This window comes from Apodemus sylvaticus, chromosome 14, assembly GCF_947179515.1.
Source record: "Apodemus sylvaticus chromosome 14, mApoSyl1.1, whole genome shotgun sequence".
Taxonomy (NCBI): Eukaryota; Metazoa; Chordata; class Mammalia; order Rodentia; family Muridae; genus Apodemus; species Apodemus sylvaticus.
In genome coordinates, this window is record NC_067485.1 from 60,895,722 (window position 1) to 60,913,808 (window position 18,087).

Sequence of the window (18,087 nt, forward strand, 5' to 3'; positions counted from 1 at the left end):
AGGAGCCAACCGAAAGAGGCGGATCTTAACTGACTAAAGCAATGAAGTAAAACTGGGTCTGAAGCTAACGATGTCAGACTTAGAAATGGCTGCTGAGTCAATACTTTTCTGCCTGCTGCCTTCCTGCTGAGTACGGTTCTGGGCAGCAGCCCGGGCTCTGTCTCTCACAGGAAGACTCTGCCTGTGTGTGTGTGTGCGTGCATGTGTGTGTGTCAGTGCAATCTTGAGTGTTGGTCCTCAGGGTATCTCACTGGCCTGGTTAGGCTAGACTAGCTGGCCAGCCAGTCTCTAAGGCTCTGTCTGTCTCAGTCCCAGGGTTGGAACATGAGGGCATAGCACTGTGCTCGGGTATTTTTGTGGATTCTGGGGATCAAGCTCAGGACCCCAGGCTTGCAGGACAAGCACTTTCCTGACTGAGCCCTCTCCTCAGTCTTCTTCCTCTTTTTGTAAATGAAAACATATGCTGTGTTGCATGTACCTATAGACCGACAAGATATATTAAATATATTTAAATATATACATATATTAAATATATAACATGTGATAGAATACACACATTATATATACATCCACATCTACATATACATATATATGAACTCCAGACTGGAGAGATGGAGAGCAGCATCAGTACTAACTGCTCTCTCCAGAGGACCCAGGACCTCAGCACCCACACGGAGGCTCACAAGCAGATGTAACTGCAACTCGAGGGGATCTGTCACACTCTTCTGACACCTATAGACACCAAGAATGAATGACACCAAGCCAAATACCTATATACATAGCCAAATACCTATATACATAACATAATTTAAAAAATTAAAACTTGGGAACTGAAAAGAAAAAAAAAACCCAACCCACTGTTAAAGACACTTTCTTTTTGACTGTTACTAGAAGTTAAAAAAAAAAAATCAAGAAAGCAGCAAAAGTCCCTCCAATGGATGAGTGTACAAACCTGTGTGCGGGTTTATTTTCTGTTAGGCACCCCTCCCCCCCATGCCCTAGAGAAGAGTCAGGCAGGAAAGGAAGTTGAGACGGCCACACTGCTGAAGAGTTTATTAGGAAGTCTTCCTTCAGTTTAAAGGAAGCGACACTGTATGAGTGGATGTGGTTACACATTACTTAGAATGCCCTCAAAGCCGAAACCCTGTGGCAATGGTTACATATTCGTTGACTGAAAGTAGTTATAGTGACCAAGTACAAAAAAAATAACAAGCATGCCGCCCTTTATTTAGTTTTGCAAAGTCTCTGCTTACAGTTCTGTATGTTACATGGCTGTGTTATACAAATACAGTTATTTACAAAACCACCCTAACTGTGCAAACTTGTTGCTTTTTAAAAATGTCTGGATAGTTCTGTTTCTGCCCAGCCCAATATAGACTCTTAAAGCATGCATAAAAATTAACTTTGGTGTGGCATAACTACTCTATGTGCTGTCAGATATAGTATTTGGGTGTCTATTTATATTTGTATATTTACAAAAGTTCCTCAGTGTACAGAACCGTACAGAAGTGTACATTTTAAAATCCACAATGCAATGGTGTGGGTTACCTGGTCTAAGAAAACATAAAAGGGGGTCAGGCAGTGCAAAGGAAAGGACTACAGAATGCTCACGTCTTTTGTCTTTTTTTTTTCCTTAAAAAAAAAAGGAAGAAGAAAATGAAAAGAAAGCAAAGAAAAAGAAGATTAGCTGGCTTGCGCTAGCAAATTATCATACAAGCTTTTGATGGCAGTGCAAGAGTTTCGCTGAATTTCTTTCTACAGGCTGTAGACGCTCATTGGTTTAGAGTCTAGCACGCTACTTTCAAATGTACAATGCTGTAGTATCAAAATGTTTTGGCAAAAAAGATTTTGAAAGGAACCATGAAGTTTTGACAAAAATAGAAATCTGTAATAAAGCTAAATAACACTAAAATAAAAGAAAATATCATAATATATGCTTTACAATTTATATAGTCACGCTTGTGTATTTCTCTGTTCGCCTCTAGTCTCCGTAATGAAAAATATTTTTATACAAAACATACTAAAATTCTGGAATCATACATGTTTTACATGCATAGTACAGTCAGCTTGTCTCACACATGTCTTCACTCTCATCATACTCTCTCTTTTTATAGCACATGCTTTCTTCATGTAATAGGTATCGAATCTAGACAGCAAACACTATGTAATTACAACAGCAACAGCGTAGAAAAAACAAGCTTTACTGCAACCTATCAACTCAGTATTTAGCACATACTCTGCATGAAGCCTTGAACAATACAGCGATATGGTACATTCTCTTGTGACAACGGTTGTTCCAGACTGCTAAAAATTAAAAACAAGAATGTAATTCCACCTGGTGCCTAGTAGGATCTGGCCTTTAAGATGTCTCCTTTGCTGTGGATGGGGTGGCTTTGCTTGAACTTCCATTCTGTGCTTTGTAGCTGGCGAGGCTAGGGGTGTGGATGGTCCTGATGCCCCTGGCACCTTGGTTCAGGGAGGTGGGGGAGGCGGGGGAAGGAGGGGAGGAGGAGGAAGAGGAAGGAGGGCCAGCTCGGCCATTTTGAGTCTGCAGTGCGAATGAAAGGTGATGGCCTTTACCTGCATGAGGCGGGCTCTGAAACTTTAAGGAGCCATTAGAGACAGAAGGGATGAGGGAAGCAGAGTGGGCGGACCGTCCTGCTTGGGGGCTGAGAGGGGTAGAAGCAATCGATGTTTTAGTAGCAGGTGCATTGGGGAGGTTAGAGCTGTCCCCACTAGCGGAGGGCAGAGAACTGCTTTTCCCAGAGCTGGGAGAAAGGGCTGGAATCTTAGAAGCAGGTAAGGAGGGAGAAGTAGGCTTACAATCCCCACCAGCTTTCTTAGCACTTCCATTAGCCTGCAAACAAAGATGGTGGGAGACACTCTGTCAGAAAGCCAGCAACACGATCAACCCACAGGGTCTGGCAACACCGCCCTTCTGAGCATCATTCAGTAAAAGGAAAACAACGTACAGTCTGAGGCCTGAGCTAAGTTTTGTGCTTTTCTGGGCTGGAACCACCCCATGCGCATAGCAAAGGAGGTACAGAAACGACAGAAAGGAAGACGACACAACATTCATTCCACAGCCCACCCCACTGCCAGCCGGCCATGCAGGGGGATTGTCATCGGGGTGAGGAGTGTGAGTGTGGGAGAGTTAATGTGACTGAATGCAATGCAGTCAACACAGATGTTAGTAGTGATGACATAAGAGTAGTCATCAGTGACAGGTTGTTTCCCAAGAGGAACTGATGACACACTACATTCACCACAAAAGCCGCCACTGGCACCATGTGTTAACAGTTAAAATCTGAAGTCACAAAGTAAAAGATGTTTTATTGTAAGCATGCAAGAGGGTGGTAGAAAGTTTAACACAGGTCCTTTCCCTTTCTCCATGCCCCCAAGATACAGGATGTCCACATAAACAATTTCTCACAAAAACAAAAACAAACAAACAACAACAACAAAAAAACCCCAAATAACCAAAAACCAAACCAAACCAAACCAAAACCACCACAGTATTTGGTAGAAACTAAGTCAGCGATTGGCTTCTTAATTGCAATGGTGTCCATCCGAAATTGGGTTTAAGGTAAAACTACCTGACGGTATTGGCGGGGATCCTGTAGTTTGGACTGCTTGCTGGCTTTATCCAGGCTTCCAGGTCTGTTCTTAGAAGTCATGGGGACTGGCATCCGGCTTGTCTGTGGGGCGGTGCTGGAGCCCTGTGGGAGAACCAGTGAGAGGGGAGACAGAGAGAAGAAGGTAAGTAGATTGTTTCTGAGACCGCCCTACTGTGTGCAGAGAAGGTCAAGTGAGAAGCTAGTGCCCTACATGCAGGACAGACCCAGGAAACACCAACTGGGTTAATCAGAGGAATCAAACAGAATCAACAGCTCACTACCGATCAATTGGATTTTAATGTGAGTACCAACAGAACAGGGCTGACACAGCTTCTTTATACTGCCCCAACACCAATCAGCAACAGAGGCACAAACAGAATTGATTAGCTGTTAGACACCTAGTTGCCGTTGTTTATGGAAGGCGACGGAGAAGGGAGAAGAGACGGGTACGTGACGAATAGACAAAACAAAACAAAAACAAAAAAAACCAACCGCGAGCCACCTGAAGGGAAGCGATTAAATCACAAGACACCTTTTGCTACTGTGATTATGACAGGCTTAAGAAGCAGCTGCATCGTTCCATTTTCCACAGACCAAGATACCTTACGTGAAGCTGAAGATATGGACGTGGGGGGCTCTGGGGCAGGGGGTACTTCATCCAGAACTAGCAAGGACCGGGGACAGCCCTCTTGGGCTATGTGGGGCAAGCTTGCACCACAATCTCTGTTGGAAGAACATGGGGTCTCAACTAGGGCCCTGGGGCTCATTTCGCTGATTGTGTTTTCAAGTTGCTTTATGGTCTGCTCCAGGCTGTCCAGGGTTCTGTAAGTACTTTTCCTAATTTCATCAGTCCTCGATGTGCCCTCAGGGCCGAGCTGCTCTGGTCTCCGAGGCATGGTTTTAAGGGCGTCTTCAGGCTGTGACCTGGTGATTTCAAACCGCTTGGCCTCTTTGTGCTGTTTCAGAGTACCATCCTCTTCCTCCTCCTCGTAGACGACCACCTGCAGGGTTTTCTTTCCGGTTTTGGTGCCTGTGCGGATTGCCTGCGTAAGAGCAGCAAGCTGCTTTTTAGGGAATTTGAACTTAAACTTTTTCTTGGGGCTTTCAAACTGGTCATCAGCCACATCACACTTGTTTCCGGAGTCTGGAGAATCAGCCGAGCTAAGCTTTCTCTGCTGGGCTTTAGGAACTTCCTGCCCTCCCGGAGTCAGGGATTCTGCCGACTGGACGTGGGGTTGTGATTGTGTCTCTGCCTTTTGTCCCGTCCTACCACTTCCCGAGTTGACCTGCTCATGGGACATTTGGGATGAGGTCCGGACTCCAGCGTCTCCGTTTTCATCCTCTTCCTCCTCCTCTATCTTTTCCTCTGTCAGCATTCTCTCCAGCTCTTCGTCACATTCCTCAAAGATGGTGGAGAGTCTTTTATATGCAGATCGGATGTCCATGGGCTCATCAAAAATGATAATAACTGGTTTCTTGTCCAGGCACACAACCGGCTCTTCCCCTTCAGTCCCTTCTTGCTGAGAGGTTGTCTCTTTCCTTCCATCAATGTTAACTGTCTGAATGTCTTTTCCCTTTTGGCTCACTATGTCATGAACCTCCCCGCTGGACAGAACTTGGACAGCAGTTTTGGTGATCATAAAGGCGATGTTATCAGTAGCTGCATGTTCCTCACTGGGTGAACTTGGCGTCGATTCACCATCCTCAGTCATGTTCATATTGGCATGCCTACCCACCTTAGATCTCAGGACAACTTGGCCACAATCTGTCATGAGAACATCTTGATCTTGTGTTTTGACATCCTGAACACCGAATTCTGCTGATCGAGTTGAGGGAGGAATGTGACTCTTATCTGCATTTTCTTGTCCCTGTTGGCTTATCTCTTTTGTCTTTCCAAAATTCGACTTCTGACTCTTGATGTCAGGAATAGCAGCACACTGTAGTCCTGAGACCTGAGGCCCTGTGTTGATCTCACCTTCTAATGAGTTCAGGCCATTGGAATTAAAACTGACCTTAGGCACATTTTTCTGGGAATAATTTCTACTGTCTCTGAATAAGTTCTTATTAGGTATGGCATTTTCCTCTGTGAAGATGTCAGCTCTACACCCTGATGTTCTTGAGGTCTCAGACACACTATCCACCGTGGCTCTTTCCCGTTTGGGGGGGCCACTAGGTCTCAGAGCCCCTGCAGTAACCTGAGAGGCAAAGTGGAGAAAGGAAACCACACACATTAATCCGGAAAGGCTCAGCAAGGGGATGTAATTAAACCGAATGACACCGATTGGAACCCACATGAGGCAAACTCACCTTCTGAGGTTCCGCTTGGGGGCCACTTTCACATTCAACATCAGATTTTCGTACATCTTCGTGGTAAAATTCCAAATTCTGGTAGAACAGTGTACGACATGTTACTCCACAAAACCACATGCCCCCCCAAACTGGACTATAACTATCATTTAATTATGTTTCCAAACATGCGGGCGGTCCAAGCACATGGGTCAGACACCAACCCAAAGCCTACAGCTCTCTGTTTACCTGGAGCTGCTCTGATCTCCAGCCTCCAAAACTGCCCTGTGTTTGCACAAGACAAAAGTCTTCATTAGCAGAATATTGCAAGTGTTTCAAATCGTGTGGGCAAGCAGGTAAGAGAAGAAATGGAGACACTAACAACTCTCTTTTCAACACCTGACTGTCTCTGATCTTAACTCCAAGAAGCGCACTGGAAGGTGAAGGGATTCTCACACACATCTGCCTCCTAACTATGACGCTTTGAACAAATCCTTGTCTCTATATTTCAGGTATTTGCCTACAAATTTAGGAACAAGAGAAGATTTTTAAAATGTCCCTTCCAATGCTTTTTTACTGAAATCAGCCCACAGGGAGATTGGGTTGTCATACTCTGGGATAAAGAGCATTTTTCTTCTGTGGTCCAGTGACAGATTGAAAATGTCTTTGCAGGTTCTCACCATGTCCAAATAACCTTCAAATTGGTTAATGATCACATCTAAATTTGCAGTGACAATACTCCATAGTTTGCAGCCCTGCAGTCCTCAACAACAGGGATATGTCGTGACAAATGTGTCATGAGGTAATCCTGTGTGCAAGCATCTTAGAGTGCACTGACGCCTACCAGATGTCTGGGCTGCCTTTGCATATGGCCTCAGGATGCTCTTGACAGATTCGACAAACTAGCACACACACAGCTGCTGCCTGTGTAGCAGTAGACTTTTGGTTTTCACAGAACTCTAAGGCTCTGATGAAAGTATAGAGATTTACATAAACCATATTCCATCAGGCAGGATAGGCAACTGTGCTACTTTGATACATAAGCAGCAAAGTAGACCTGTTTAGACTACCACAAACCACCTTAGCACAACTACTCGATGCAGACGATTGACATCAGTTAGGATCTTATTGCATCTTCACTGTAGATGTGGTCCATTGCTCACCAAAATATTATGCTGTACAGTGCATGAGTGTAATCTAAAAACAACGTAAGCGTCTGAAGCCATGGTGGTGGCCATGATGCCGTAGGCTGGGTTTATTCTCTGCATTTTATGATGCAGCTTTTATTTTCTATATTTTAAGGTGTCAAGGTGTTTATGGGGGGTCTCACTACGATTTAGGACTGAAGGACCAAACAGCAGTGAGGATCCAGGTAATCAGACCTTTCACCAGAGGGCACAGTCTTCTAGCCTGTTATATGACTAGCTCCAGGCCCTGTGCGTCCCTAATACTAGGATACCATCTCCTCTCAGGGTACCGCTGCTGACTCTTCTAGCTGCAGAACATCAAGAGGAAGTGCTGTCTGTCACAAGGAGAAATACAATCCCAGTGATGGCTGTTTGGTTAAAGCAATGACAACATCACAAAGCACGGTAACCCTGGCTGTGCCAAGTTCAGCCCCGCTGCCCTGGTTTACGAGTGGAAGGAACAGTCACACACACTCAAGTAATAACACAGAAACAACAAAGTCAGCATCAACCACGTGGAACACCAATAATCACAAAGTGCAAGGGGCTTTCGCCACCAGTCACCACCTGTTAGCTCGTCCGTTCCCCATGAGGCTCCCCCAAATAGGAGTTACTGCAACAGAATGTAAGTTCTTCTGTGGGATTTGAGATTCAGATTATAAAGCAATTTACGTAGCACACAAAAGACTTTTAGAAGGATGTTAAATGAGGATCCAACCCAAGGTTTCAATTCCAAATGTGGGGTTAGCATATATCACTAGGACCCAAGTAAAAGTTAACTCTTTGATTCCAAGGAAGGATTGGACATGTCTAAACTCAAGTCCCCTGCCAGGCCCATTTACTGGGGACTGGGGAAGGGGTAGGGGGAGAGTGGGGCTATCATCTACGCTGGTTGGTCAGGGCCACACCATTATCCATTGTTAAAAATTTCCAGTCTTATTTGTGTATTTAAATATAATTTAGCAGCAGAACTACTCCAGGAGAAAGTAAAATTCAGTTTAGATTTCACGTGGACATTTTTTTTTTTTAAATCACTGAGCTAGAGAAAGGGAATAAATGCATCAAAGCAAACACATGAAGTTCATGGAAATTTAGTCACAACTGCCCTGGAAATTGACAGTGATTTCTTAGTCTTGGATGGCCACATGGAAGACTATCAAGCCCCTTTAATATCTGCTTATGGCCCCATGATGTGGATTTACATAAAGAGTCAGGGACGCTTGCTCCACGTACATGGATAATAAACAGGAATTAGAGACACAGTCATGAGAACACTGAAGATGTAAGGTGCCAGACTGGAGCTTCATAAGGGTAGGAGGAAAAACCACAGAAATGTTTATGCTATGGAAGGGCAGATGAAGAGGGCACAGAGGTTAATAACGACCAAATTGGGGGATAAGTCTGATAGTTGTGGTTATTATGAAGTGCTTCATCTACTGAGTTTAATGACCCAGAATGGCTACCTACCCTACAGACCAACCTACTGTTGGGCACTCAACAAAAACCCACAGCAACTTGCTTCCAATCAGTACTATTGATGGTGTGAGCTTCAAACTGTGAGACAAGAACCCTTTGTAACATCAGAGCCAACTTGAAAATCTACAATGAGACATTGATCATCGCAGGGAACCCTTGGGAGGTACGAGTTCCCAGTTAGCGTTCTAGAATGGTCTAAATATGACATACCAGGCCCTTCCACAAATTAGTAGTAATAAGGCTATATAAGAAAATTTCACATACTGAACAAGCAATGTATTTTTGGGCTATTTCATAGGTTTAGTTTTCTGTGTGAGACAGCTTTGTACATCACTGTCTAATAACTTCCCAGTGCATAAAGACACCCTCTGCCTGCTGAGAGTTTCATCTGTCTACTGGGGGACAGGTTACTTCACACTAGGTTCTGTGATGCTGTGGGTCAGAGCCCAGCAGGTCCCCTGAAGACTCTGTTAGGTTTGCCCTCTGTGGTCTCACGCATCTATCTCGCCGGGCTTGCTTAGGTAACAGCCAAGGAATCAAGTAGGATATTTGTTAGACCACCTTGCAGTTTCTTTTGGCTAATATTGTTTCTCTTTATTTAAAATAAATGAGTGCCCCTCGGGTCTGAAACTTAAGTTTCTAGTGGGAAATATTTGGACTGGAGTAGGTTAAACTCTGTCCTTAATTAAGGTAAGATGGCTCTGAATTCCCAAAGCCCAAATGCTCTAGACTCAGCTTCACACTCAAGCTGACACTAAGAGCTTTCCCCTTGGCGTGATGCTCTGCTACAGCCCAGAGGTCTCCCTGAAGTTATGAGTAAATTATTTCAGCATTAAAACTAGACTTACTATTTTAGAAGACAGACTTACAAAAATGGCAGTAATTTGCAGGGATCTGGGTTTGCATACTTCAATGTGTATACAGGTATGGTTTCTGTGCTTCCAGACTTTCATGAGATGTTGAAAATAAGAAATAGTTGTGTTTACTTAGTTGTCATTTCTGGCTTTTTTGTTTGCTTGTTTTTGTGTTTAATGAGTTGGTCTAGAAACTCTAGGAAGGCATGCCTTCTTCATTTTGGGAAGCTGTTGTCTTGCTTTGCACAAACTATTGGGTGCCTCCCAGGGACATAGGGCTCAGTCTGAAAAGCTGAGGCAAGTATTTCTAATCTCACACTAAACCCGCATCTCTGTTAGTTTAAGAAGAAAAGGGAGAGTGAAAGAGAAAGGCCAAGGGCCAAAGGTCAAGGGCAGGAGCGCTGTGTTAGTAGAGAGCAGGAGTGGGAGCGGGCTGTCTCACTGTGTGGTAAGTGTATAGCTACCACGGGTTACCTTCTTCTCCTTGGGTGGGGCTGTGGCGCCTGGCCTAGTGTCTTTAAGGTGGCTGTCAGCTCGGGACTGCTCAGCGTGACTGTTTGGATTTACATCCATAAAGGAACACTTCTGGAATGCCTAAGGAATTAAAATACTGAGGTTAACAGGGATTCAGTTGGACGGAGCAGAAAAGAGTCAGGAATCCAGAGACACAAGGTCCCCAGCCCTGAACCGGTATTCAGACTCTTGCTAGGAGACAGCATCCTGAAATCCTGTATCCCACAGAGCCCCAGGATGAGCTCTAGGCAAAAGATTCCTTATAAAGATGAAATGGACAGAGTCCTTAAAAACAATTACTACCCTTATGATGGATGTGCGGTTCTATGACAGACACATGCTTCGCAGGCATGAAATTCTGGCCTCGATCCTTTGATCTTTTCATGTTGGGAAATAGATACACAAATTAAGATGAAAAGACATCTTTATGTTCTTCATTTCTTATCAGCTTTATTGAAATTATGAACAAGAGGAAAACTCACAAGACATTTTAACCTTAAAAAGAACTAATGTACACTTGTTCATTCTCTCAAACAGTCTGCTCTGTTATTTACGAGCAATTAATGCTCTTTAGCACCACACAATCCTGAATGGCCAAGGAGTTGCTGAGCTTTGGACATAACTGGGGCTAGCAGTTGCATCAGTTGAACAGGATCAGAGAAACCAGTTCTTAGATGAAGAACAGAAGTATGACTTCTGTCTACCAGCTGATGGGGTTGGGGACACCAGGAAAGTCTGTTGACACTGTGGTAATGGAGGACACTTGGTCATTCCAATGCTGCTGGGCACCAGCAGTGCTCAAAGGCTACGTAGCAAGCAGCTAACACAATGAACCACGAGGGCTTCCAGGTCTCCCTCAAGAGAACTAGTAAATAAGAATCTGGGCTTTAGAGCATTTCTCCATACAAATGCTCCAGTAACTCCCATGTGCAGTTAGTATTACAAAGCACTTACTGAAATGAATGATCTTAAATAATTGTATAATAGTCTCTTTAAGTCAAATGTTGATATCTGAAAACAGTTCAGCGGGCAGAAAGAATCTGTGACTCTGCCAAGTGGACATTGCATCATCTGTCCTAACATCTGAACATAGCTGAAAACAGGGTCCCTCCTCTGCCCTCAATGGTTGTCCCTTTGGACATCCATTGCCTTCCCTGCTGTCTATGCCTTACAAAGTTGATCCTGGCTTGTCTTAGATATGTTTGGCTTATCTACAGGCCTGTCCACTGAGACCAGCCATGCCCTTTGGCTGTTAGATGTTGGATTTCCTGGAAAATTTCCTGGAAATTTCCAACCTGGAATTTCTTCTGATGCTTGGTCACCTGAACACAGGATACTGTTCCATGATAACTACTCTAACAGGGGCCTGCTGGACCCATAGAGCTGACTTTCCCAAAGCAGGAATGTCAATGAAGCTGGAGAATTTTAGTTACTGTTATAAATAGCCACTAATCACAGAGCAAGAAGCCAGACACCAGCTACTCCCGCTCCTTGTAGGGGAATTATCACAGGCATTGGAGACAAAAGACTCAGAATGCAGACGAGGTCATCTTAAATGGTAGCTAGAAGTGTCTATGACAAATGTATGGTTTCTACTGGAGTGTTAAGATTGGAACATTCAAAAGTCTAATGGTTACTAACTATAAATCTATTTTCTATCAATAAGTTTTTGGCCATTTTAAGAATCTGTGGAGTCTGTTTAGTGGAGGACTTGACCCAGGACAATCTGTGAATTTGGTGGAATATTCAAATGGTTCACACTCAACAGAATACCCAGAAGTCTCATTTTCCTCATAAAATGCAAGTTCAGTTTTGGCAGCTATTACCAAATATCGTGATACCAGAGAAGACCCAGTATCACAAAACTGACATGGTTTAAAGTTATCTCCATGTCACATAAAGGATTAGATTTACTGGGATGCACTGAACCACATGGACAGTGGTGAAAAGACAGAATGTTTTGGGGTCCCAAAAAGGTTGCAGTCTTTGAAAGTCAACAATGTCCCATAAAAAGTACAAGTCAAAAAAATCCAGAATTTGGTCTAGGAATTATGTATGTATCTAATGGACCAAGTTCTCAGGACAAAGTGTAGGGCAGCGTCACATTCATGACAGGAATGTGGGATGAGCTTGGGTGTATACCCTGCAATTCATACTCAGTCCTAGCAGAAAGCTTTGTTGTCACTAAATATTAAAAAATTTAATAAAATATTCTCTAATAGGTCCATGAACATGGAAGAAAGAGAGGGGGGGAGAGCAAGAGTGAGCTAGGGAGGTTTGCAAATGATTTTTCTATGTAAACTTTATGGAGTTGTTTTAAAATGGTCACTATTCACACATTTTCTGGGTGCCCAAAGAGTTCATTATTTCTCATCTTGGTAAATGGCGGCCAGGATTAAAAGGCACAGCTACCAAAGACTGGCTCTAGTGCCCTTCACTAGTTGTTGACAAACCAGTGGGAGCCATGGCCAGAGAGGCCCAGATGAGAAGGCAAGGAGCCAGTGACCAGGAGTCACCTCAGCTACGTACCTGGAGTTCGGCCATGATTTTGTCTCCTTCCTCCTCCTCCTCCTCATCCTTGGAGGAAGAGGCAGGGATTGGTGGTGGCGATGGGGCCCAGGCAGAGGCAGGCTCCTCTGGGGGACATTTTGTGGCTCTAGTCTGTGGGGTTGGCCCAGGGTCTTCGCTGCTCACCTAGAGGGAATTTGAACCACAGATATTGGTGTCAAACCCTTAGGTCAGACCACATGGCTTCTCAATGCCTCTTTGACTCTGGATCTTCTAGCCAAAAAACTCTTTTAATTTCCTTGCATTTGGTTTGAATTTGTTTGTATAAGTTGTCACACTGGTAAATTGTTTGAAGAACTATATAATTGTAAATCCCCCACATTTACAAAAGGCCTTCCCATCATCGCATTTCCAATTGGAAATTGTATTTTTTTTTTCACTTAACACAAGGGATAAGACCTTCCAAATAAGTATAAGCTAAACTCACTTAGCACCTTTTTATACAAATGCCCACTACTGTGTCTGCTGGTGTGTTACATTCCCACCCCTCCTTCAGTCTAATGATGTCCCACTAGGGAAAGTAGTCGATGATCTGCCTTCCACACTGTCATATTAAAAGTCACACAAGGCCACAGGCTAGCCCACTAGCACTGGCTAACATTCTCTTCCTGGGTACTTTCTGGGCATCTGGGTGAGTTGATTTGCTACTTTTTGTTTGTTTGTCTCTTTAATGTTTGGATGGATAGAACTGTCTACACCCAGACATCATTTTGCCAGGACTCAACCCATCAGACCTTAGACATGCTCTCCTTCCTGCCAGTGTAGACCACATCGCCAGACCTCGTGGTGGTAAGTCCCGATCCAGGAAGGTAGCTTCTCCGAGGGGGTGGGGGTGGGGGAGGGGGTGACTTTCCCCCTAGCTTGTCCAACTCCTGCTCGGAATTTGGAGAATCTTCTGGAAAAGAATATGCTACTTCAAAGGCAGCCTTACAATATATTTGGTGTATACAAACACAATACAGTTTGACTTACAAACTCTATTTTCACCATAGGCCAACGATTAAGGGGATAGCCTTGAAGACAAACTGAATTCAACTCCTGGAAAACCCTGAATATACAACCTACCTTCTTACTGACTTGGTTTTCTCATCTCTTACAAACTGCATACAACATACTACAACAACAGACTTCCCACTGAGCGGGGGTGGGGGGGTGGGGGGGGTGGTAGTTCTGGGGTTAAATGACTTATATACAGCCATTGGCTTATTGTGAATACAATGGAAAGTACTAGATTTGTTATTCATTCTTGATACATAAAAAAACTAACGGGCACTGGAAAAATGAAAGAATTGGGGAACTAAAAGTAAGCTCCAAACCCTTCCTGAGGTTTCTGAAGTCTGGAGTCTCAGCCTGAAACAGTATTATCAGTAGAAATTTATGTAGCTATTGGGGCAGACTCTAGAAAAAGAGGCCCAAGGGGAGAGGTAGAGAAGAAATGGGGGACAAAGAACAAAGACACCTGTGGTCTCTAATGCTAAGATTCTGTTCCCCAATTGGTTCTTGATCTGTCAGTAGAGAAGTCATGGGCCAATTGCTGGAATAGGCAGGACTTCCAGGTCCCTGGATGCAAGCAGACAGACACAAGGGAGGATAGGAGAGTTTGCCATGCTTATGATGGAGAAAAGTTGACCAGTCATGTGAGATTTTGTACAGAGTGGCCACACAGGCAAGCAGTCAGGGTGTCTAGCAGGGACTAGATGTAACTGAGCAACTATAGTTTAGGGCAGTTAAGAATATTGATATTAAATATTGAAAAGTAAGAATGTTGTAAAGCTGGGCGGTGGTGGCACACACCTTTAATCCCAGCACTTGGGAGGAAGAGGCAGGCGGATTTCTGAGTTCCAGGCTAGTCTGGTTTACAGAGTGAGTTCCAAGTCAGCCAGGATTACACAGAGAAACCCTGTCTTGAAGGGGGGGGGGGGAGAATATTGATAAAGGCACACTTCCAGGTGGGAGCGAGTAGCACCCAGCAATTGTGCCAAGGAGGGGAGTTGAAAATGAACAACATGTATGTCTGTGTCTTTTGTCCATGGATTCAAGGGAAGCTGTGTGGGGCTGGTAGCTCGGTCCCTTCCTGGATCTTAGGCGAGGTAGCAAAGACACAGAAGAAGTGGGGTTCTGGGGAGAAGGCCATGGTGGATGGCTAGGAAAGATGTCTTGCAGGCAGTAGGAGACAGCATGGGGTAAATGAGAGAATTATAAATTAGAGTTAACAGCAAAGTTAGGGAATGCGGGGATCTCTCAGCTCTACCTCATGTACAGGACAAAGCATTTCTCACTGACTCAGGGGTTAACCCAACAGCCTGCCTTTCTTCTACCTGAAAGCTACAGGTTCACTAAACCGAAACCCACAAACCAGCTTCTGGAGTTTTCTCTTTCTTCTCTTCTAGGCACTTGGCTTGGATTTCCCAGGGTATATTTTGCTTTTCTGGGAAACTGAAATTTGTTTGGAGGGGACTCTTCAGTTTCTTCTTCATGCTGTAATGAAGACCTGAGGAAGTCATTGGGTGAGAAGAACAAGTGGGTCTTCCAAAAGGGTGTGGCTCCAAGGCTGCCCATGATGCAGATGGACCCTGCCCAACAGGGAGGGCTGCCTTGGCTTTGAGCATCCATCCAGGGATGGGTGGATTGTAAAGGCTGACCGCAGAGGTCTGTCTTCTGGCTGACCAGCCCAGGACGGGCCTGTCTTCACTCACTGCTCTGTAGGGCAAATCTCTCTTGACTAAGCTTCAGTCACTGAACCTAGTTTTAGCAGACATTCCTGCTGTTGGCTTAGCAAGGATCTTTCCACCCCAGAGACTTCTCTCTCATTTATTGTAATACTCTTGAATGAATCCTTCCTTGCTATTTTAAACAGCTATCTACTGGATGACTTCTATTTAAGAATGACTGAGGCTTTGATGTTCAAAAAGTACTTCATATCTATTTATCCTTCTATGTAGTTTAACAATATATCCACTAGGATTTTAGAAGACTGTGTATGTAGACTTTTGCTTCACTAGTAAAAATACCTAAAACAATGATATTTGTCACACACACACACACACACACACACACACACACACACACACACACACACGATGATAGAAACCAGCAATAACAGCTACGGGTGACTGCTACACAGTCTGGGTGACCTGTGCATCAGTGAACTATTTCTAAGAATCTATTTTTAAAAAGGAGGAAAAAGCAATGTACTGAATAAAAACATTCATGCTGGTAACTGAATAATTTATGTAGGAGATTTTTAATTTAAAGGTGAAAAGTGAAAATGAGACATTTTCCCCAAAATGTGTGCTATATTTGTGTTACATAAATAAGGAACATTCATGGGAATGATATGTAACACCGACAGGTTGAGAAAAGACTAATAACAGGTAGAAATATAACAAGCTGGCTCAGAATTCTCTCCAGAGACTTAAGGAGAAAAGTCAGCTTTTGGAGAATTAACTACCCCTCCAGTGTCTTGATTTCTTCAGAAAGTTTATTTTGGAAAGAGATTGTAGTGTGTGTGTGTGTGTGTGTGTGTGTGTGTGTCTGTGTGTGTCTGTCTGTGTGTGTGTCTGTATGTGTGTGTCATCTATGGCCTACACATGGAGGTCAGAAGACAACTCGGAGGAGTTGGTTCCTCCCTTCTATTCCATTGGTTCTGGGGATAGAATTGGGTCATCAGGTTTGGTGGCAAGTGACTTTGTCTGCTGAGCCAGGGAGAACCATCAGAAAGACAGACATGGTCCTCTGGTCCCACAGGAGCCTCGGTGGTGGCAGATTCTGAGTTGAGGACAGTGAGTATGCACATGTCTACAAGGCCTGCTGTGGGCTGGCCCTCACCTGACAGCTCCGGCTTCTCCATCACTGCATCTCCCTTCGGCACCGGGCTGGAAGCTGGGGGCATCTCCAAGTTTGGAATTGACTTCATGATGTTGGCCTGAGCTTCTTCCAGGAGCTTCTCAAACTCTTTCCCATTATAGTGTTCCAGATTTTGCCTTTTTTCCTCCCATTTCCTTTCTGCCTTCTGAAGGAAAACAACAATTGAGGACAGCTTAAAAGCTGGAGAGAAGATTTAGGTTAGAGATTTCACATTGAAGTGCTGAAGGGGTGTAACTCAGCGTGTTGTGAGACAATGCCCTGGTCCATCTGAGGCTGTCACCTCATTTCTACCTCATTGCCCAGGTGATACTCATCCACAAAAAATCCATCTCAGAAGCTCAAACCTGCCCCTGGTGGCCACTCAGCATTTCCCACACACTTCTGCCAAGGCTAAATTAAAATGGGTATGGATGTTGCTGTTCAAAGGTGTTTTATACTATAAAACTTTGCTTTCTAAATTCAACTTTCATTGCAAAAGGAGTGTTTAAAAAACAGAAGCACAAACCCACTCACTCACTAAGAACCACAGCACAAACCTATGTCTTGATTTTACAAAGCATTCAAGTACTGAAATACAATATGGTACTCTATTAATATGTATAATTTTGTGTTTTTATATATCAGTTGCAAAAATAAATCGAGGTTAAGAAAAATCCTTTGTTTCACTTCTAATTCTGCTCAAGATTTAATATATGACCTCTGGGTCATCCTTTCTTACTTATAAAATGTGAGGGGTGGTTATTTTTTAGACCATTTATAGTCAAGTTTCATGATAAAGATGCATGCAACTATTTTTAAACACTTTTATAGTATTGAAAGTGTATTATCCTGTCATTTTCACAGAAAGCTGAATTTCACTCCATAAGTAGTGTTTACCCATGATGTAAGATTACTAAGTAAGACTATTGGAAACACTGTGTTCTAGTAGCTCTTGTGGGCCAGTGAGACAGGGTATTTGCTCAGGGTTTACATCACACAGACAGAAGCCCCCGTCCACCACCGTGAGTCTCCTGTGTTTTCCTCTCTAGCACTGTCCACCTGGCATGTACTTGGTGAGCCACAAACAGGCGAACCTGGCTCACTGACGACCCAGAACCTATGAGGGATAGTAGGGATCAGTGAATGAATAAAACATACTCGATTTGTCAATGGCTCAGGGATAAGGAGAGACCTAGGCATCTTCAGAGAGAATTCCTAAGTGTCCTTTTACAACTTGGAATATACACATCTTATTGATAATTATGCTCATCAGGTTCATTAGATGTTTATAAAATAAAAATCTTGTCACACTGACATTCTTTAAGTAAGAGAATGCAATCCTCCCACCCCTCACCCCTGTCCAGTGCTGGGGACAGAGTCATGCTTCACCAATTGCCTTCCATCCCTTCCTCAATAAGCAATGTTGAAACAGGTGACATCTGTTAGGATGCAGTACTGCATGTGGATTGGAAACTACTCCACATCTAGACCTGTGTGAGTGTGGCCATGGCAGTTTTGATATCCAAACACACGCAGAGTTATCCCGGTGATCCGTAAGATAGGAGAAGCATGTTTAAGACAGAGAAAGTAGGGGGGGCTGGAGTGACGGCTCAGTGGTTAAGAGCACTGTCTGCTCTTCCGAAGATCCTGAGTTCAAATCCCAGCAACAACATGGTGGCTCACAACCATCCGTAAAGAGATCTGACGCCCTCTTCTGGTGCATCTGAAGACAGCTACAGT

The 18,087-nt window shown here is 43.9% G+C and overlaps 1 protein-coding gene across 14 annotated transcripts in view; it reads right to left on the minus strand.

Moving 5' to 3' along the window:
- Positions 1-1,038: 1,038 nt before the first annotated feature.
- Positions 1,039-18,087, minus strand: part of Kiaa1217 (KIAA1217 ortholog) — a 295,062-nt gene continuing 278,013 nt past the window's right edge. For 7 of the 14 annotated variants that reach the window (XM_052156787.1, XM_052156786.1, XM_052156785.1 and 4 more), the window contains 8 exons: positions 16,330-16,513; positions 13,236-13,396; positions 12,463-12,627; positions 9,895-10,014; positions 5,925-6,002; positions 4,220-5,812; positions 3,597-3,719; positions 1,039-2,857 (listed from right to left, as the gene is read on the minus strand). In XM_052156787.1, the coding sequence (XP_052012747.1) occupies positions 2,360-2,857; positions 3,597-3,719; positions 4,220-5,812; positions 5,925-6,002; positions 9,895-10,014; positions 12,463-12,627; positions 13,236-13,396; positions 16,330-16,513 (2,922 nt within the window). In that variant the 3' untranslated portion in view covers positions 1,039-2,359. Of the gene's footprint in view, positions 3,720-4,219; positions 5,813-5,924; positions 6,003-9,894; positions 10,015-12,462; positions 12,628-13,235; positions 13,397-16,329; positions 16,514-18,087 lie in introns of all 14 variants that reach the window. The other 7 variants (XM_052156784.1, XM_052156791.1, XM_052156793.1 and 4 more) reach the window with 7 other exon arrangements.